The following is a 23,131-nucleotide window of genomic DNA, read 5'->3' as shown; positions in this document are numbered from 1 at the left end:
CTGTAATTGCATAGTTGCATCCTATTTGTCAGTGGAACTTAGTTATATTTTATTTTGAGAGCTCAGCGAAATTAGTGTCCATGAAATTAATTTATATCTTAGATGCCTTTTAGAAGGTTGTAGAAAAAATGTTGCCTTCATACTGCTGTGAAATCATTCTAAATAATTGTGCTAAATTGTATTAAAAAGCTCCAGGATGGAGAAGACTGAGCATAAAGATAAAGGTCATATATAATTTCTCCTCTGCAATTCAAGTGAGGCAATTTGACATTGCACAGTCAACTGAAAGGCATCTTTTGCAATCAAATAGTTGAAGGGTGAATAACACTGTTTTGACTGCTTATTCCAAGTCATACTTCAAATGGTAGTTTGTGTAGAGAGACTGTCTGTCCGTCCTTCTCCTGATTTACCTGGGGAGTAGAGTGGAAGATAATAAAAGGAAACACTGCAATATGCACTAATGGAGAGATGTCGTATATCTATGTAATTGCTTTTGAAGCAGACGCTGAATGATTTGCTCCTGACCGTACCAGTAAGACATGCGCTGCTCTCATACAATTAGCTTGGCACATTGCTTGTCTATTTGTAGTTTTTCCAGCACATGTTGAAATTTCTTGTGATGATTGCCTTAGACTTTCATCTGGATTATTGAAAAAGAAGGTGTATACCTACCAGCAAAGTAACCTGCACAGGACTCCAGAAGGAGAACAGACAATGCAAGACTTTGGAAGCACTGAGAAATTAGGCGGAAATGTGATGGCTCTCTGGCTAATTAATTTTCTTGATAAATCATTCTGTGTTAGAACCATGGAGCTTTTTGCCCATGCAGCATGTCAAGCGTAGTGGCAGAAATCAGTCTGGCACAATCCACTGCCAAGCAGGGGTAGGTTGAACGTGCAAATAAAACAACATCTAAAAGCAAAACAAGCTGTGTGCTGACTTACAGATGTTTGAGGTTATTTGATTGCAAGACAACTGATAATCTGCAAAAGCAGTGGAACTACTGCTAGATCGTGCACTCGTCTAGACTTGGAAAGGAAGGAGGGTGACACAAGTAACCTGCTCTTTCCATTTGTCTCTGAAGCAAAAGAGAGGAGTCAAAGAACATTGCCTGGAGTTCCTCAAATCATTAGAATAGCTAACAGATTCTGGGGTATTGTTTCAGCAATTTGGGGAACAGATAAAAGCAGTGATGGCTAATTATTATTAGATGAACTCCAGGACCAAGCTAGAGACACAAACATGAGAGAGCTGTGGGAATACAGGCATCACAGCACAGGAGACATTGAAATGCCCAGTTCTGGGTGACCTTGTCAGGGGTCAGAATCCTATTTTGCCATAGAAGGAAGAAAAGCAACTGTAAAATGCAGTAATAGAAAGAGGCTTCTGGAGAAGGATGATGATAAACATTTTGTCGTATCCCAAATATTCAAAAGACCATGTATCACAAAAGGATGCCAAACTTCCAGCTGTCGTATCTGCAACCAGACCACTGGTTCAAATACCGATCTGCTGCCAGCTGGCCTCTGGGCTGCAATGGCAGCAGCACTTGTATGCAGAATTAGTAGGCTAGAGAAACATGATCTCTTAGGAACGCATGGCAAAATCTTTCCAAGGCCAGTGTATAGATAAAGCATAGTTGTTAAAAAAGCTGAATTGTTTCTCCAGGGTAAGCAAAGTTGGAAAACTTCTGAGAATTAAATGGGAAATACCCTCTATTTCAGAGTAACAGAGGGGAGCAGTCAGTTTTCTGGAGCAAGGAGTTCAGCCTGCAATGATAAATAAAGAATCTGAAGGTTCGTTAGACAGTATGTGGTGCATACAGACCTTTGCAAGATAGATATTTATAAAATATTTAAGGGGGAGCAGCAGAAATGATCTGGAGAAATTGTAAAACTGAGAACCAGGCTGAGAACTTTCCATCTGGTGTATCTTTGAACAGTGATTCATACCTTGTTGTTTTTATCCTTAATCATTGTTTCCAGTGTATACTTAAGGCAATTATATTCACAGGTTTACTTTTTTTTATTTGCAAAAAGGGTTTGAATATACACTGTGCATATTAAACAGTCACCACAGCGTGTTTTTGTCAAAACAGATGATTATGAACATGGTACAACATGTTTTTCAGCTCACTTGTGTTGGATTAGGAGCTTAATATCTTCTCTCTTTATGTTTATTTTAAGATTAATTTTTTAATCCCATTTTCATGGAGTTAAAGATTTTCTTTTTTTGCAGCCTTTTCTGGTTTCTCTGCCTGTCACCTTTACTGGATATCTGAACCACGTTTAATATTTCTGCTTAGACTGACTCTTATTAGTTCAAAGCAGAGCTACATGTTTTAAATTGATCAAGGTTTCTGAAGCAATTATAACAACTGCTTTTGGAAGAAACAGTTGCAGTTTTCATTTTTGATACTATATGAAAGCATAAGTTTCTTCAAAGCTGCAAATGTAAGCCACTAAAAGGCAGCTGGTAATTATTCTCTAATAAATACAGTAGGAAGTACATGAAAAACCTTAGGGGACATATATATTGCCTGCAGAGTGATTAATAAAAATCTCAGGACACTTAAAAGAAAATTCAGCATGAAAATAAATGTGTATTTATCTACGTATTTGAGTCCATTCCAAATTAACAGGTCTGTTGTGATCAAATTTGCTATTTGTTTACTAGCTCTCCTTTGCTTGTTATCTTTCAACAGACTATTGCACTTCAGGGGAAAATGGTTATTTATCAACTCTTAATTTCATTTATAAAATACTTTAAGCTTCAAATATCTGCATTTTCTCAACCCCAAATAATGAAAGTTTTAATATCAATTTTCTCTTTTGATTTTAATTTGTTTTGCTTGTAAACATTTGAGCATAAGTAAACCTTAACGAATAACCAAACCGCTCACAAACAACTGGCCAAAATTCTGTCCTCATGAATGATTTGTACAGCATTATGCCTCTTAGTTTTTCTGGTATATTATTATCTTTTCTTTCCTAAATCAAAGGTCTTTATTGAAAGATGCAAGCAGAAGAGACAAAAGCATGACAGCTGGAATCCTTGAGAAAAGAGGAGAGAAACTATTGCTCGTAGAAGAGCCATATTCATGGCTGCACTTAAGCTACAAGTGGTTTGCTTTTTGCAAGGCTAAGGGTTGGTTCAAAAGAGAACATTAAACCAAAACTGGACCCTGAGGGAGAGAAAGGGAGAGGGAATTTATGTGAGCAAAGTAGTTTTGTTCAGGGATAGTAAAAAAAAAAAAAAAATCCCCAACCTGACAAGCATGCAAGGTTACGATGTCAAAGAACCATGTGTGCTGTGGTTAGCAGTCTTGTAAGCCAGAGACGGAGGTAATTGGATTGGGAGAAATGCATTCCAAATGCAGGAAAAGACTGAGCAAAAGGAGGCAAAATAGAAACTCAAACTTCTGTAAATTTTGGCTGCTAAATGTCTTCTAGCTGAGACATAAGCTTCCCAGGTGCGGCTAGTCCTAGCTCTGCTTAATTTCTGCACCTGAAAGCATGGCTAGACTTTAGCCATTGGTCCTGGGGAAATAACAAGCAAATAAAGTAAGGCTACAGAAGCATAGATTTATCCCACCTCTCTCTAGCATTTATTCGAGATACCAAAGTGAGATGTACCTAGAACTCTGGTAAGTGATTGTGTGGAGGGAAAACAGGTACCATCAGAGGGTGATTTTTTTAAAATTATTATTTTTATTAACCTTCCTGAAATCCATATAGTCATCATCTCTGGAGGTGACCCATCCACTGACTGTGGTCCCTGTTGAAGGTGTTTTATAAGCCTGAATTAAGTGGACGAGGTCTACATATCTGTGCATTTACTTTGATTATTTATTTGAGTCTTGGTAGGAGACTGGATTGTGTTTCAAGCTGGATTGCATCAGTTTCTTAAAGGTATGGCCACAGTAATGCCCTGCTGACTGCATCACTGGCTCACGGGTGCTTTCTTCTTGGCAAAAGGGATGGCTAAGGTTATTAAACACAGCTGGTAGAGCTAGATACAAACCAGTGTCTGCTAGTGTACCGTAAATCACGCTGCCCCCGAGACAGTAAAAATTGCATGCAATAGCCTCCACCCAGCAAACCTCCGTTGTTTTCCCTTTTTAATGCAAACCATCCCATTATGAAATGCATTGCAGTTTATCACTGATGTACTGTTGCTCTTGCACCATGCCAAGTATGCTGGCATGAAAATCAATGCAACAGTTACACCACAACCTTTAATACTCTGGTTGCTGTAGTTGCTCCGTAAGCTAGATAACCGGTTGAAAATTGCTGCATACTCTTTTTAGTTTTTGTGATTTTATTTTATTTTTACAAATAACTAGCATTTTAAAATAAACCGATAAAAAGCCTGTCCCCTGCTGATACAGTAGTCACATTTGTTATTGCATTGTGTTAGGTGGGGGAGAGTGTTCTGTTACTAATGGTTTAAGTCATGACTAATGCTATGTGCCAACAACAGAGATACAGATTCAAATTTAAATAAACTACCCAGGCAGTGTTTTACAGGATGTGTTTCTTGTTGGCAATTTGTTGTTCCTGACAGCTGAGGATCCTCAGGCCGTTGTTACGCCAGCCACTGGGATTAGAACACACACAGGCTGAGCTTATAAATGTTTCAAAACTGCTACGATGGAACAGCAGAATTTTAAAATGTGGGATTTTTTTAAATGCAATCACATACTTTTTTGGAAGTGGTTAATGTGGAAGAAGCTAGATTTGGTGGGGTTGAGATTATTTTTCATGCAGCATCTGTATTAATACTTCAGTATCCAGAATTCTAATGCTAGATGCTGGGACAAAGTGAGCTTTGGAGTAATGAGGCACAACATTATGCTACCAAGCCAGGTTTCTGTGTTAAATTTGAAACATTTTACTAATCTGTGTAAACAAACCTGGTTCACGCAACTATCTCCATTAGTGGGGAGTATTCCCAAAACACTGAGCACTTCTGACTGCTTTCTGGTCACAAAAGCTGTGACTCTGTTGTCAGTTCAAAATAGTTCAGAAAGGTATGTGGATGTCTAAGCCTGATCTTACAGAAGTAGTTGCTTCTATATACAAATGTTCTAATTTAATCCGAGTCCTGCTTCAGCTAAGGCATATTGTCTACTTATCTTACAGAAGTTTTGTGACAAATATTATTTTATAGTCATGGTGCTTTTGGAATATTAGTAGGATGAAAGTTTCAGGTGGAAGTATATTATAATAATTGATATAATTAGAAGAAACAGATAAGCTTCTGTCTTCACAAGCTAGTCTTCAGCTCTGAAGCAGAGGGAGCAAGGTTCCTCCTCAAGTAGATCTAGGAGCAGGGGTGTTTTTAGTTCAGCTTAGCTTTGTTACCTTTGTAAAGAGCTGACTAATCACAAAAGTTTATCCATCTCTTGTACCGCCTGTATTTATTACACCCTACTGACCTAGAGTATGATTTGGTGTGGTATATGGTGATACACAGAAATAGCTAAAGCTTCTGTGTGCTGGATGTGAAGATAAATATCAAGGCAGCTCCTGGTTCAACTGTTTACAGCTGCCAGATAATATGTTGGGTTTTTTATGCTGCTCCCTGTAATCCATCCACTTCTCTTGTCCACTAGAAACGAGAAAGCTAAGGCAAACCTGGAAAGCTACAGAAAGAAAAGCTTTTCATGCTAGAAGACTCTTCTACTTCAGGTCCGTAAAGCAGTAGATTTTGTGGATTGATCTCTTGGAGATAGACATGCTTACAATGTTTCTTCACAGCATCGTTTAATTATTGAGGGCTTTCTTCTTGAGTACGCTACAGAAGCATTCAGTATTTCTCACTGGACTTTATCTACTGTCAAGGAAGCATGTTTTGAACTATAGAATGCTGGGGTTTGTCAGTCTGGCTTTTTTTTTTTTAATTAGAGCAATTCTTTATAACAAGATTAGCATATGGAATGTGGTTGTTTGAGATGTACTCCACTGGGGCCTTCACCTTTTATCACACCAGTGCTTCAGAAGTTCCCCCGACAGCTTCTCACAACCTCTTTTGTAAAGCATACCCTATTTTCTTATCTTTCACTGGTAATGCTTCCCAAATGTCTGTCCAGAGACATTCAATTCCAGATCTGCAAATTAAAAACTGTTCTAAAGAAATACATGATAGACTGGTGCTTTTTTGTCTCCTGTATCAGTTCATGAAGTGAGATTAGGTAAAAGGTGTTTTCATACAAAATAGGGTCTCCGTTTTTATCTCTGCATTTATCTAAAATGTCAAAGTTAAATTTATCAGACACACAGCTTTGTGGTAGCATAACAAACAGTTTATCAATCTGGTTATGATTTCATTAAATCCTTTGATACTCCTGAATGCTGCTACTTACTTTAATACTTAATATAATTGATACAAAGGGGTTTTTTTTCATTCAGGAGTAAAATGTGTGTTAGACTTGGTGTTTCAGAATAATAACATGGCATATATTTGTTTCACGATTATAGCTTTTGTTTACACGTGTGTTAAGCCATATAATTATGGAATTACATTAATAGCCCAATGTGTCATGGAACTAATACATTGTTAATGTGCCTATTGGAAAATACGACAAACTTGTGATATTTACCACCCTATTGCAGTCCTTTTTTAATAGAGAAGCTGTACATTCCAGTTGATAGAGAAAAAAACCACACCCTGATCTTGTTCAGATGAAGTGAAACATATTGCTCTGGGATGCAAACTCTACCAGCATTTATGAAGGTACACTCTTATGTTAATTTGCCCTAGCAAAAATTCTTCAGAGTCATAATTTTTTGTAATTATTGAAAATGTTTTTTGTCATTGCTGCAGAGGCTGTCTGAAAAGAATCAGGATTAGAATGTTTTCTTAAAATATTTTTTGCTTTTTATTCAGTATTTTCTGCCCATACAAAGGTTCAGGACAGAATTAGTCACTGAATTATTTTTTCCTTTTCATAGTGGTAACTCATTTCACCCCCTACTTCTGAACACATGTTTAGCTGTGTTGGTGGTGGTGGCGTTGCACTAACTTACAACAACTGGGGTGCTTGTCCTCTCATTTTAGAGGTCTTGGATAATTCTTACACAGGCTTTCATTAGTAATTGTGTTTCTGAGTCTCTAATCCTGTTCCCCTAGATAAAATGGCGTAAGTCCAGTTAAATTCTGTAAAGTCAAGAATAAGGTGATGGCTCAGAATTGGGTAACAAGAATCTGCTGGTTCTTTGTGTCATGATTCCCTTAATGTGATGACTTGCATACAGTCATCTTTGAAAAGACGCACTAAAAAAACCCGCAAGCTATTGTTTTTTTCATTGTTAGTACTTCAAATTTGATCTGTCCCAACATTTGTTTGGATGATCACTCGATGAAAAGGGATTTCCTGTATCTGTCAGTGTTAGACTTAGTAAAAAATTCTTACTATAATTTGGCAGTGAGTGTATCCTCGCTGACCATGGGCCGCATCCCACACGGCGCAGTGTTTGAGCAGCCCCGGTGAAGCCAGAGGGAACAGCTGGCCTTTTGGAGAGAGCATTGCAATATGCGCTGAGTTCAGAATTAACTTCCAATAAACTCAGCTTGTGAGGCATCTATTCTTAGCTTTGGTTGAGTGTGAAAGGTTTAGCTCTTCCTAAGCCAGAATTAACCACTAAAAATCTCTGTTAGGATGGAGCAGGTGTTTTTAAATGAAGGTGTGAAAAGAAAGCAAATTCCCCACCATGAAACAAGTACCCCAGCTATATTCAACTCTGCAGCCTTCAGTCTTCTGACCCCTGGAAACTTGGATGTAAATATCTTTGGCACTGGAATCGTTGTGACGAGATATGATTTACCCCTTAGACCTAGAAGGGAGCAATTCATTACCTAACCATGATTTAATTCATCACTATCATTACAGCAGGAGGTAATATTCTTATTACATCTCACAGAAGCAATGACATTCCTCACCTTTTTTCCCAATGCGGTGAGAGTGGTGAGCCTGTTAAAGTATGACTCTCTGTCTTAGTATACGGTATCTAACTCCTGCTGCTGCAGATGATATTTTTCTCTGTAGCTTTCAGTGATGAATGGAGGATCGCTGTGCAACATGCAGACCGGTGCTCTTTTGCACACACGGTTTTGAAAGCCTCATGCTCTCATGAAGTTTGTTTTATCTGGAGACAAAGTGTTGGTCAGTCAATTATATGACCTAAAAATAGTAATATAAGATAAAGCTAAATTTAGCTTAGCTTCCACATGGGATACTTACTGTCTTTGCGTCTCAATGCAGAGTTATGTTTTTGTGCATGCTGAACCCTAGCTGGAATGGTGACATTAATTAATTGCTCATAACGGAGAAGTATATTAGTCAATAAACATCTTTTGTGGGTAATTAAACTGTAAAATGAGTTGAGAGACTTAATAATCCTTAGATATAGGAATATTTGTGAATATATTGGAAATCATTGTGTTTCTTTCCTACTGGATGACAAAAAAAGGGGACATTCTGTCTACCGCAAGGTAAAAATAATGGGGGGAAAAAAAGGCTCATTTTCTGTTGCTCTGGAGCACTTGATTCTTGGTCAGTTGTTCCACTGCTAAGAATTACGTTGGTGTCCGAAGGCCTTTGTACTTAAAAAAGAAAGCAATTCCCTCCTCCACCCACCCCACCAAACCAACCCACAAACTCACATCTGGAAAGGGAAATAGGAAATTTTCCTCTGAATTTCTTGAACATGTGTTCTTAATGCTCTGGGGTTATTCCTGGCAGATATAGCTTAACCCTCAAAACTGCATAACAAAAGTAATGTCATCTATTTGTAGACTTCAGGGTTAACCAGATATGAATTTATTTGAGGCTTTTAAACAAATCCAACAGACAGGAGGCTGAGAAAAATCTCTTTCACCAAAGCTGTTTTCCATACATTGCAAACTGCTTGTGTTAAAAGCTCTGCTATAATACCTACATTTAATGCAATATTCAGGAAGAAGGCATAATCTGTAACAGATTACAAAAAAAAAAGGCAAGCCCAAACCCAACATAACAGCTTTATGGTAATTTATTTTCCTGCAGGTAGTACCTTACTGTTTAAATGTGATTCAGAGAAAATTTATGAATTCATGTAAGGAAAAAAAATGTTGTATTTTCCCCCATCATTAGGCTCTCCTCTAAGAATGCCTTATTATAACTTTGGCAGCACAGCAGGATTTACAATATTGAATACATTGTGTCAGCTCTCTTGTTTGCAGGAGGATAAAGTTCCATTATTCAGAGCTTTGCTTCAAATCCTTCCATTGTTGTACAATTAAACACAGTCCTTTTTTTAGTACTAAACATCATACTTCAAAAAATAAGCTTTCAAGACAGAGTACATAGGGTTTACTTATTACAGGTAACGTACTGAGCTCATACTATGAAACACGCCAAGCCTGTGAGAATCACCCATGGCTGAGGAGTCAAGGTTGGACACAATTTCTGTTTATTTGGGCCCTTTATTCTCTGCCTTGGCTGAAGACCACGTTCAGGTTGCAGATAGCACATTGACTGTCTGGATTGGAATGATTTTATTTTTGTCTTTCTGTATTTAATCATCATACTGAAAACGTAGCGTGAGCTGTGTTTTCTGATATAAATAAGTGTTAGCGAGGTGAATTATGCCAATGTACTCAAGCTATTTACTTGGGCCTTGTGGAAATATAGGGCTAATTTTGAGGGGATATAGAGGATTTATAGATCTTAGTGTTTTCTATTTTTCTCTGTTCCTTACTGAGGGCACAAATAAACATGGGATATGTCTGTAGGGTTTTTGAGTAGTCATGTGTCCCAGGAGGCCTGCAAGGATTTGGGTAGTGTATGAAGGAGATATGGGATTATTATTTGTATTGGTTTAAACTGGGATTAGTCACCTCATAGGCAAAATCTGTATCTTCACTGAAGTTTCTGCTCTGATCTGGGGTTTTTTTGCATCATCAGATTAAGCAAGAGGATGAATCTCAAACAGGAATGGTCCATGTCTCACCCAGAGCTGGAATATTTGGTTTTCCTTGTTCTTAGTCACTCAAACTCAACTCAAACAGAAAACTCAATTTCATTTTTGATCTATTTGAAAATTATTCTCTTTAGATGGCAGTCTACACGGATGATGTTTTCTTGTCCGTGTGGAATTTGCAATCTTAATAGTTTTTTAAGTGGACCTATGACTTGGTCCTGTGATGTCCAAAGCACCAAATTTCTGTAAAATTCAAGAAATCTGAATTTTTGTAAATACATTTTTATTTTTTTCCCTCCTGAGCACCAGGATCTCTTTGATCATACTTTATTTCTTCTTGTGATTTGAGAATAAATAAATTCTAAAATAGAAACTAGAAAAACTATAAATGTTGTTTGCCTAATATAAGTCCCAGAACTCAGGCCTAAAGCCCATCTGTCACCATATATAGCTAAAAACAAGCTTGGAAATAAGTGGATATTCACAGCATGTGACGTTTTGGAGTGCAATGGGGAAACCAGCAGTTTTCTGTGTTGTGATTCTAGTGTTATTTTATTATATTAACATTGTTCATATTCAGTTCATATAACCTTTTTCTTTTGTAGTAGCTTGATGCAGTATCTAAGGTATATATTTTAAGTTATATGAATGAACACTGGAAAATTTACTTCATACTATTTAATACTGCCATGATTTCATAACTTAATTTCCACCTGTAATTTAGAAATACGAATAAACATGTTGATTTTCTTGAAGAAGGCTACTTGGTGAACTCTCTTTGGTTTTGCTTTTCTTCCACTAATGGTCTTGCTGCAAGGGAATTTGCACAATTGGAGGGTTTACAGATTGCTAGTACAGTAATAAAACAGATGTTCATATAGATTTCACAAAGTCTCCAAATTAGACTTTCTCCATACTAGATCCCTAATGGAGCTGAGTTGGAGTTTGCACTTACGTACAGGCAGAACTCCTCTGCAGTTACATACTTCCAGCCTAAAGCTTTCTAACAAGTCTGTTGTTAACTAGCTTAGTGCATTATTTATACCCAGAACATCAATTAAGATAAAGACTCCACTATGCTGTGCTCTGCCTAGAAGAGTTTTCAGCCTAATTACAAGGTCAAGTGGTTTTTGCAAGCAAAGAAAAAGCCATAGGGCAGCTCTGTGCATGGCCCAGTCGGTTCTGAGAGTTATTTGTTAGCTACCACGGAGTTCTCCCCTGCGTTCTCTGTGCACAAACTTCTAATCAGAGTAGATTGGTTTTTGAAAGGAATGAGATGAGGGTGCCACCCCCCCTTTTTTTCCCCGTTACTGCTGCTGATTCTTCTCTGAAAGACCCTAAATAATTCCTTTTCCTGAAAGCTGCCCTTTTCATGTGTTTGTACAGAGCTATCAGAGCCCACCTTTTGTTTTCTCTTAGCCAAGCTTGATATGTTTGGCACTCTCAATCATTACCTTAGATCAATACTTCTAGCGCCTTGATTATTTGTATTTCTCTTCAGTGACTTGTCAATATTTATGTGCAGGGGAGTGCAATATTCCAGATGCCATCGCATCAGAGCTATAAAAAGCATGATTGCTGTCTTCCTGCGTCAAGCGAGTGATACTGCTGTAACTATTGCCTAAACGCGTATAATCTCTCCCTTTCCATGTCATGATGTGTGTTTTGCCCGTGTTGGTTGAATTCAGGACACCGTTCCCTGTGCCCCCGAATGCACCGAGCAGCTGCATTATGAGAGTATTTTATTTGTGTTTATTTTTTGTCATTACAAGTAATGCTAAAATAGGATTCTTTGGAAAACCAAGCAAAGGCTGAGCCCAGATTCTACTTAGAATAATGGAATTCCCTTGGACTCCAGAAATTTTTCAGTCAGGCCCTTACTGTAACATTTCAGGTACTGTGGTCAAGCAATTGTTTTGTAAATTGTTGTCTTTATCTTGGTAATAATTGCTCTTTCTTCTTGGACTAAGATGCATATTTTAGGTCTTACATGTTTGTGCTGGTTTTGGCAGGGAACCAGGACAACGTTAAACTTTCAAAACCGACATGTTCAGAAGTTACATCTATTTTTTACTTTTATTTGTGTTATTGAATATAACGTAGTCAGAAAAATAAATTTACTTTTTATCCTTGGGGAAGAAGCATTTCTAGACAAACAAATCATTATTTCAGGGCTCTTCAAAGATCAAAGGCATGGAAAACTTTGAGGAAGAATGAAGGCAATGGTTTTTTTTTTTATCAAAACGTAGATTTTATTTTGAAAGACTGGAGAGAGAAAAGGAATTTCTAGAAGGTAATCTTAGGGTATATCATTAAGAGAAAGTTCACTGGTAACCTCCACAAATAAGATTGGTATTATTTTGACTTGTGTCAAATGTTCATTTGATAAAGCATCCAGCTGGTTTTGCCGGTGTCTTTCCTGAAATAATTTGGTACCCAACTGCAGTGATCCTAAAGAATGCAGGATTTCAATTAAAACAGTATGTCATGATGACCCAGTTAATATTGTTTATTACTGTGTGTAGCTGATGAAATCCAATAGAAAATTGAAAAGTAGGGTTTGTAATTGAATAAGTAAAACTGAGTAATATCTCCAATGTGGAATCATCATGTGCTAGAAGTACTACATTTTAAATAGGAGAAAACATAATATTGTTTGGTACATCAACTAACGATGCTAGTATGCACAATAAGCCAAACTAAGCATAAATTTACTTCTGTTTTCATAAATTAGTGTCTGTAAAAGATTAGGACAATAAAATTGGGAGGTCAGATTCTTGGCTTGGAATGAGTGCTTTTAAACCATCATTCGATTTACCCAAATAGCCAAGCTACTGAGCAGTCATTTTAGATTCTATGAGGACCCATGCATTTAATGTTAAATATGTGCTTGAGTGCCTCACTTGATGTTAAATATTCAATGTGCCAATAGATCCTTTGACTTGAGAAGGATTATTAGTGTACTTATATAACACATGGATTTGAAGATTCTTTTAAATTGGGCAAATAATGCTTGATAGCCTCTTAGAAGATCAGGTCCGAGTCTAGCACTTCACTTGCTAAATGTCATTTTTGCAAGTAGGACATGATACTTCAATGAGCCTAAGACATCCCTCATTGCTTTCTGGACAGGTTTATATTCTGACAAGTTTTCAGTCGAACCAATGGAGCTAGGTCACTTTATGCTCAAGGACAATTTGGTCAAAATGCTTTGTTATCATTTTTCTTGGCTCCATTTATGAGGAATTTTCTAATGAAAAAGAGGACTTTTTTGTTTTCTGATTTATTTAAATGAAAATTTTATGATTACATTTATTACATATACAAAAATAAGGTGCAACAGTTTAGTTTTTTCTTACTGTCAGAGAATCCTGCAAGTAAGTACTGGACATACCAGCTATTATGAGGTGACCGTGCTCTGATAGATCAAATCACAGTTTTACTTTAGGGTGAGATGTTCCTTTTCCTGGTGTCTTTTTGTTGTTTTTTTTTTGTTGTTTTTGTTTTTAAACGATGCTAATTTGATGGTAGGTTTAAAACTGCATAGCCTTTTCCTAAGGAGAGGGTACTATCCTTTGTGGCTTTTTCCCATGTCTCCTCATCAACACCACCTCCAAACCAGGTGGCTCTGGTTCTTTTGCTGAGCTCTGGAAACTGGGGCTTGTTATAGGTAACGCAGAAGGAATGAGAGTGTCATTTGTACATCACCTTGTAGAAAGAACGCTTCTTGCATATAATTGGGTTTGCTGCCATAGTTGTTGTTCTCAAAGTAATTTTAGAATGACTAAGGAGGCACGTTGTGCATGAAATACACTATGAATGCGCAGGGGATAATTATCTTAAATTGTGTTATCCTTTATTTAGCTAGATGAATGGCAAGGGATCATGGTTTTAGTGGATGAGTTCAAGAACAATAGTATCATTTTCACTTAACTGTGGATGCATTTGTGTTTCTGGGGCCTCTGTTCAGACAGTCAATACTTTTTATTTACAGGACAATAATGTAGAGATACCAAAGCAAAGACCACATTTCATTTATGTTCCAAATAAAAGTAGAAGCAGATTTGATCCCTTCCCAGATTAAGTTAAAGTCCCAGTCCCCAGTAACCAATTGTTGGGACTTTTTGTCAATATGTTTTAAATTATGCATGTGGGTAAATATCCTGTTAAAGTAGTCTGGATGCTGGATACAGCAAAGTCATGGTAGTAGACTGTCAAAATCAAATAAAATAGCAAAACCATGAATCTTGTTAATTGCTTTTTTCCTTTTGATTTTTATCTCCCTCTGATTGAGAAGCTCAGAAAACCTGTTATCTCAATAGAGATCTGATTAATCTCTTTGAATTAGAATATAAAAGAAGAAGAGATATACTGCTGTTGAATAATTTTAATATAACATTATATTGACTAGTTATTTTTAATTAAAATCTATTTTTGTATCTGAGATATGAAATTATGTAGTACTGATAACCTTGTTCAAGGGTGAAATTTTACATTAAAATAAGAAACAGAGACATGAAATCTCCCAATGGTGAATCAATAATCAATCAGTAACACTCCCTAATTAAGTGCCAATCAGTTCTAATTGTTGTATAATGTACTGTAAAACCATTTTGCCTAGAAAGGTTCTGCTATCTTTTTCAAACTGTGACTTGTAATATCACAGAATGCATTTAAAAATGTCTTTAAAAGCTGCTGGGACAGTTGTGAGGTTTTCCTGGAGATGTAGAAAATTAACCCTATAATTAACTTTCTCTTTTTTCTGTATCTTAGTTTTAATATACAGAACATTCTGATTTAAAGTGAATTATGATACAAGCCTTTACTAAGAGTGTTGGTATGATTTTGAACATACCACCATTTTTTTTACCCTGATTGAAATTAGCTGTGTTTGTCACTGCCTTAACTCTGACGCAAACCTGAGCCCTTGGCAAGAAGTTTACCCTGTACGCTCTCTTCCAACTGACTTGAAATTTCCATTAAACTATGAAATCAGAATGCTCATTAGGTAATTTAGTAGCAGGTATTTAATTCCAGTGAGATTCACATCTTTACTATAGCAGTAAACTTACAACTGCTTAACCTTCTGTCTTTTGAGATGCCCTGAACTTCTGTGAGTTGCTGAAGATGAGTGTCTGTCCTACTCCCCCTGCAACATAAAAAAAAAAAGGCAGCTACTGCTGAAGGTCATAAAAACAGGCAAGCTTGACTACTAGAATTGTGCAAGGAGAATTAGAATCTTGATTAGAGATTAAAGGTTTTGTCTTGATCAATCTGTCAAAGTCTCTTTCCCTTCAAAGCAAAAACTACTCATTTTCCAAGACCATGGTACGCAACTGCTCAGTTTATCAAACCCTGCTAAGAAATAATGTTCGTTCTTGTAGTAGGGAAGTGGTAGGGACTTACGGAGCGTTTAAATGCTGGTCAGAGAATAAGGATCTGGCTATTATAATTGAGATTTCCGTGAAGACTCAGTGAAATATTGTTGGGGGGGTGGGGGGAAGGATTGCAATGAACTGTGGAACATGATGTTAGGACGTGAGGCTTTGGGCAATGTGGTCTAGTTGAGTGTCCCTGCCCACAGCAGGGGGTTGGAACTAGATGATCTTTAAGGTCCCTTCCAACCCAAACCGTTCTACGATTCTATGACATTTGTGTGAAAGTTCTTCTTAAAGTGTCTCTTCACATGAGCTATTTCTTACCAGACTTCTATCAAACGGACCAACATTACTGTTACAGTTCTTGATGAAACATTTAATTCCTATTTTACATTTTGCCTATGGAGGGCACATTCTCTTGTTACATCGACATACTCTTTGGAAAATAGGATGAAATGATGTTAAAGTGGACATATCAGATTTGGGTTAATCTTAAACTTCATGTTTTCTTTTCAATTGTGTTTTAAAATAAGATGTATATTATCATTTTTGCCTCTGTTTCCAGTGTTAAGTTGGAGGAGATTTCTTTATTGAACTGTGCTTTCTTCTCTTTCATGTTTTAATGAGATGTGTATTTCCAATTTATAATTAGAAATTAATATGTTTCATTACATTGTGAGGTCAACAAATATGTCTGTTTTTACTAATTAACGCCTTACTCTGGAGGAAACTCAAAAATCACATATCCATATAGGACCCCTGTGATCACTTAATTTTACCCCCAGTATTTATGGATCAGATGATTTCCTTGAACTGGTTCTTATTTGACCCTGAGCATTTCTGTTAAGAGAAGAAAGAAAAAAAAAATCAAAAATTACCAGAGAGAAGCAATTCAATTTCAACCTTTGCACATACTATCTTACTCTATTTTGTCTTCTAAAGCAAAGTGGAGTGTCCATCGTACTCCCCATATTGCTCACTTACAGCTTGTGATCAAGTTAACCTGTAAACATTTCTTTGGCAAGCTTTGTAAGCTAAACTGATTGTTCTTCTTGAGCCTGTCACTGTACGGCATGCCTCGCAATCCTTTAGTTGTTCTTTTGCTCCTCACTGACTACCTCAATATCTTCCTGGAAGTTAAGAGGGTCATACAAGCGTAAAGCTAAGGCAGAGTCTGTGTGGGACAGAACCCCTTCAGAATGAACTGAAGGTAATGGGAAAATATCCACTGCAGGATTTAACTACAGCGTGCGACACATACGGTATAGTCACATCCTTGATTGTTTGTCACTTCCATTATTTTGCTTCAATGCACACGTTCTTTTGTGTTGAGACCAAACAAAGCACTTATTATCAGAATATATGCGTGGTACTTAAGTATTTTTCTTACTAAAGGAAGTATAAATTAAGCCTAATCTATCCTGCTTCAGTTAAATTCTGTTAAAGGTACTTGAGTCATAATTTTTTTTCATCACTGTATTAGCAGCAGATAAAAAATAGGAAACTGAACATATGTTCCTCTGCTGTTCTGATCACAAACAGACTTGTAAAATCATGTCAGATAAAATCAACATGTAAGCAAGCAACCACAGTGACAGCTTTATGTAAAGTTTTTTGAAAAGGCAACTTTCATTTGTTGCTAATTTAGCTTAGAAGCAAATTCTCTCCTACAGTGATGGCTTACCTGCTGACATTTGAATAATGCAATCTCAGAATTTGTTTCTGTTCTACATCATACTTCTGTAGCACATACAAATAATTTCCATCAGCTTTTAAAAGCCAAATTTTCAGCTGAAGTAAATCAGGATATGTCTATTATAATCAGTGTTGTTCTGATTTACATCAGCTGGCCCTAAATATAGCAGTCATGCTGTAACCTTTTACTTTCAAGCAGCACTCCCCAGTTGAATTAAATGGAGACTTCTGCTTAAAAAAAAAAAAAAAAAAATCAATGGCAGAGCAGACCTCACTGACATTATTTTAAAGCACAAATGATTTTTAGTTCTAAATCTATATACCAAAATAGATTTCCTTTGCATTTTCCCCCACTTACCCATAGCATTAGTGATGCTGTATTTACATAAATATATTGGAGAGCATCTGCAGCTCCATTTGCAAGTGTTAAACTTGAAGTTTGTAGCACGTTTTTGTTGCTTCTTGGTTGCTTACTAGAAGAACGTGGTAAAAGCACTGTTATGATAGAAACATTAAAGGTTTTTCAGATGTACTGCAATATATTACATACATTCAAATACAAGTTTAGGCTAGGTTCTTTTCAGTTATACTTAGCAAATGGTAGAATGGTTATGTATCTATATATACTGCATTTATTTTGAAAATTCAAAATTCATGTAGGTGTGATGTGATCTGTATGGGACATAAGATGATTTATCCTTTGCAAAACTGTTTTATTTTTTTGACACTTCAGAGCATCTGAAAAAATTCTTTTATTTAAAATAAAAGTGTATATAAAGAAACAAATTGTTTTCTGTTAATTTGCCTTAAATATGGCATTGGATGGGACCACTGATAAAATCCTACCCTTTCAGAGGTGATCACTGTGTGCCTCTTAAGAAAAACATTTTAGAAAATTCCCATTCACGTAGTTCTTTGCATATGGAACTGCTTCGAGTCCACTGAATTTAGAGCTGAGAACTTGCTCCAGGTATTGAATTTATGACCAAGATGAAATAAGACAGCTAGTGGTAGTTTTCTTTCACATGGATTGTTTTCATTAGGTTAATGTAAAATAAAGGCAATCAACTAATATTATATGCCAGTTATTCCCAAAAAACAGGTTAGGAATTCATCTTCCAAGGACAGTTCTGAAATCCTGTGTAAACTTCCTCATATGCCAATAAGGTGAATTAAATTAAATTTACACTGATATATTCAAGCTGTATATTCTCAAGGATCTTCCAGGCTTCTTGTTGGGAGTTTCTTGTAGTTAATACCATGCAGAATTTAATAGAAAGATGACCTTGATCCTCAGTGTGGGATGTTTAGCTGAGATCCAGTTAGACTGAGTTTCTTCCTGGTCAAATCCAGTTTCCACTTGAATGTACTCGAGGGCTGCATCAAACTTCTGGAGAAATACTCAGGTATATGGGAACATCATAAACATGAACAATTTAATTTCTTCTTGGAAAAGTGTATTCCTCTAGAAAGATCATCTGTTCGTTTCATCTACTGCAAATCTTAGGCGATTTTTTGCTTTGATTCTTTGACTTCTCCTGTGTACATTTTGACAAATAAAAACTGCAAATAAAGACTGCAGAGCAGAGTTGCACACAAAACCTGCAAATTTTTCATTTTCTGTCAGGTTACACGTACATGAAAGTTAATATATTACGAGTCGATGTCATCAATTCTCTTGCATTCTGATAATTAATTTCTTTTTAATTGAAAAGAAATTATATTTAAGGGCATAAAAAGAGCCAGGGCTTTTTGTAAATTATAGGCCAATTAGGAAACTTTTAAACAGATAATTTAGTCTAGAAACCTGTCTTTTTTTCCCCATTTAAAAATGAGCCTTACAATAGTTTACAGCACAAACCAGATATTTTTTAAAAAAAACATTTATTTTTGCTAGGATTATACAATCAAATCCAGTGAGAGAAAAACACTTAAAATAGGCACAACTTGTACATGACATTAAGGCTAATTTAATTTCCACTCCCTGTGAAATGGTGTATTTCCAGTAACAAAATCAGGAAAAGATGTCATGTTTTGCAAACTTATTCTAGTTCTGAAATACCTAAAATGACTTTTATACGGTGATAATATTTCATTGGCTTATGTACATTAAAAAATTGATGTTCGTGGACTTATCTTTTTGCTAGTATTGTGTTAGTTGAAGAAGGGCAATACTGCAATATCCATTAACTGTATCTCATGTATACATATTTCAGTGTAAACACAAAATTCCAAACTATATGTTTGCCATTTGTTGTTCCCAATTCCACTTACCCAATGCAGTTCCGTCTCCCAGAACACATTCTGGAATTAAGTGGTACAAGGGAAATGCAGTGCAATAGAAATTACAGGTTATTGTAATTTAAGATTATTCAGTGGTGAATGAATTTTAAAAGTCTATTATTTGGCTAGTAACAGCAGGAGAGAAAACTTTAAAAGGAGCTGAGAAAAGGAAATTTTTAAAAAAGATTTGGGGTGGGGGTGTGGGAAGAGTGCCTAATGCAAGAGAAGAGGAAAAGTGGTACAGGATGAGAGTAGCCCCAGCTGTGGGGAAACAAGGCTTTGGAACAAACATTTTTGGAAGAGGTCACAGATGTAACAGGAGACTGTCAGGAGAAAACTAGGAAAGAACAAAGGCTGCATCCATGGGATGAGTTTTATATCCATTACAATATATAAAGGCACAAGAAAAATCTGCATGAATCCTGAATTTGATGAGGCAAGAATATCATCGTGTTATGTCCAAAGTTATTTTGGAGCTCAAAGGCTACCGTACATTTCCCCCTCCTTGCTGTTCTGTCTTCTGTACAGTCTTTGCCAGAGCACAAGACCCAATTAGGAAAATGGGATCAACCAGAAGAGACAATAGACCAGGGTGTGGGGATTTTTTAAAAAAAATATTTTATTTTATTTTTTCCTCCACTTCAAAATAAATCAGAACAATAAATTGTGCTAAATAATGCCAAAGTGATATCTTCCCTCTATAAAGAGTGTTAGGCTATTATACTTATGTTACTAATTATGGGAGATACAGCAAAAAAAACTAGTAACACAAAATTGGAGTTACACAAACCAACAGTTTTGTGAGGTTTTCAGCATATGAGTTTTATTTTAACATCTGCTGAGTAGGAAACAGTGATTGAAAGCACCTTGTAAACTGATGTTTGCTTTGCCACTTAATTCTCAGGATTAAAAATTAACAGTTCCTAGATGAGGGAGCTCTCTTGGGAAATTCAGCTGGGACAATTGGATGAAAAAGGAACAAGAGCTGGTTGAAACTCCACTTACTAGAGGTGAACACCAGAAGATACTGCTTTGCTTTCAAAAAATAGTATTTATAACAGTCTCAGAACAAGGCTGTTCTTAGGTGTAGTGGCAGGGAATCAGTTTGAATACAGCCTCACTGATAACACATATGAGGTCTATACAGTTTCCTTTAAGCCTCAGATGAAATGCTTTGAGGGCTTCAAAGCCTTATGCTTGTATCACACAACTGCCCAGTGTTAAAAAACAGCTCAATAACTGGCTGTTATGGCTGCTACAAAATATAGTCTTAACAGTGCTGACACCTACGTTGTATTCAGTATCCTCTTGTGTGTCTTTGACTGTGTACGTATTTTCATTCTGCTTTAATCATGGAGCCTTAGAGAGGAATTGTTAGTCTAATCAGCTCTCTATACTTCTATAGTCTGATTAATGCCTACCAGGGCGGGTTGTTTGTGTTATAGTAAAGATCTTCGTGCTCTGGTCTCAGTTGTGGTGTTTTTAGTGTTCCCTGGCTGGTGATAAAAGGGTCAACTGCTGAACAGCTGCATTAACCATTGTTCCTCATTAATGCTGCTGCAGCTTGCTGTGATGGAGCTGCAGCAAGCTGCTGCTATGTCTGGGTCTTCCTTCAGGGTTGCAGGGAGGTCTGGAAGTTGTGATGGGCTCTCAGCTATGGAGAGGCTATGTTAGGCATAGGTCATGGATGCTGAAGATACAACATTACTATAGGCAACGATTTCCCTAATATGTTCTTGATTGGATTGCAGTAATGTGTTCCTCTTGTGTATCTTCTGATGTTGTAACCACGTCCATGTGTAATTTGTAAAACCAGGTGTTTGTTTTCTTCTGCTTTATGCAGGTTGGGGAAAGTCCTGTTTGGTTGCACAAAGCATTAAGGAAATTGCAGTTCTCGATGAAATCTGTAACTCAGCAGACTGGTCAGCAGTGGTGAAATCTAGCGCTGTTGCATGCTGGCTGTCAGAAGGGGTTTGTCTGGTGAAAGCTGTAGTCATTCCACTTGCTCCACCAGTACGTGTCCTTTTGCCCCATCTCCCCTTACCCCTGTGGAGCTCCAAAGAGCACAGCCCCACAGAACTCCGATCCCAGCTTGTGGGTCATCCTGTACCCTGCTACCTTTGCCAAGGAACTTTCTAGTTTTAGATAAGTGCCCAAAGATAAGTCAGTGAGAGTATAGTAAGAGCTGCTCCTTGGTGAATTCTCCTCGATGAAAGGTTAGCAAGGATCTTGCACAGTTACCTTGGAAGCTAGACCTGATGTATAGTTCTTTTTGCAGGAAGGTACAGGTAGAGACCACAGTAACATCAAAGGGATTTGAAAGTATGACCAGAAAACCAGCAAAGCCTCTGACGCTGTTGTATTGCCTTTGCTTCCTTTGTTTCAAACCTGCATGGTTAAATGGTACAGCTGCTATGTAAAATTTATGGGAAAAATATAATGTCAGGCATCATTGAATCCATGCTAATAGACTGCTTTTTAAGGAAATCACTGTCAGCAGCAACACTTGCATCGCAGCGTAGATCAGGTGTTAGTCAGGTTTGGAGAAAGGGGTGAGAATGTTTCCTGAAGTATAACATACCTTTTATCATTTTATTCCTAACCTGCCTGTGGATGTAAAATAATTTCTTCACTGAAAAAAACCCTATTAATCTAGGCTGTTTTATACTATATCCGTTATTTAGGACCTTAAAGGGTGAGCAGGGCAGAGAATATGCTTAATGGACCTTTGTGAATCATTTTGTCATCCTCTTGGAGGGTGAGTCTGTACAGAATTTCTGGTACCTATATTTTGCCTTCAGCTTTAAAAGGTCCTCAAGTATTTGGCAAATACGTATACAGTTATTGGTATTTCAAATATTGTCAACTGCCCCAATACACTGTCTTGCCTCAGCAAGCGTTGTAGCTCAGGCATATCCTGGTTTAAATTTAAATAACTCTAAAACATTGAGCTAGCTGTGTTTGTTTAATACAAATGTGGGAGGCTTTAAAGACTGGCCACTGGAGCAATCTCATTTTAATAGAATAGCTTCAATTCTCTTTCTGCTTAGCACCGTCTGCTTTAGGATTGCAGCCCTGGGAACTGTACTTAGCAAAATACTGAATGGGGTAATGGCGATGTTCAAGTCCTACCATATCAATTCCAGCAATTTTTAATTTATTTTTTTTTTAGCTATAGCGTGGGATTTGTTTGGGGTTCTCAAGCATTTCCAGTAATTTATGTGTTAACTTTTGCATGTTTTCTCCTGATTTGTGGACTGGGTTGCAGAGCTGATGCAGTACCTCAATGTAGCTGTGCTACCTGTGTAACTATTCTTATGCAATCTAGTCCTGTGCTTCTAAATCCTGGTTACTGGAGATCTTTCTTCAGAAGACTACAGCTACTACAATTATGCCTAACTTCAGCTGAAGCTGTTAGACTTCTACATGAAGAAGGGAGAGTTAAATCAGTCGTCGTCTTTTAAATTACTTGCATTGTGTTCTTTTTATTTGGATCTATTCCAGAGATTTTATAGACCTGAATGGCATGTGCTTATGTTCTGTGCCAGAATCTCTAAGGGGTTTTAATGAGTGTGTTTGGAATAGTTATTCTGGAATCCAAAATGAAAGATGGTTCAAGTCTGAGAAGTACCTCAAAGCTTTGTCATTGGTACTATCTAGTAGCCAAGACTAGAAGACCATCACAATAGTATATGCAACTCCTTAAACACTAATTGTTCTGCTCCTTAACGCCTAGATTTACTGTGAATGGCGCTTTTTCCCTTTTGGATGCTTGTATGTTTATAAATATGCTTTCTAATTTATTTATAT

The 23,131-nt window shown here is 36.9% G+C and overlaps 1 protein-coding gene across 3 annotated transcripts in view; it reads left to right on the top strand.

The window, feature by feature from the left end:
- The window catches only part of CDH13 (cadherin 13), a 500,702-nt gene that overhangs the window by 116,372 nt on the left and 361,199 nt on the right, over positions 1-23,131 (top strand). The window contains exon 1 of one of the 3 annotated variants that reach the window (XM_054840728.1): positions 11,720-11,859. The exons of the other annotated variants lie outside the window; for them this stretch is intronic. Coding sequence (XP_054696703.1) covers positions 11,802-11,859 — 58 coding nt within the window. The 5' untranslated portion in view covers positions 11,720-11,801. Of the gene's footprint in view, positions 1-11,719; positions 11,860-23,131 lie in introns of those variants that run through there. 3 annotated transcript variants of the gene reach the window in all.

The sequence above is a fragment of the Grus americana genome, chromosome 13, assembly GCF_028858705.1.
Source record: "Grus americana isolate bGruAme1 chromosome 13, bGruAme1.mat, whole genome shotgun sequence".
Lineage (NCBI taxonomy): Eukaryota > Metazoa > Chordata > Aves > Gruiformes > Gruidae > Grus > Grus americana.
The sequence above is the reverse complement of the archived record's forward strand: the minus strand, read 5'-3'. Positions and strand labels throughout refer to the sequence as shown.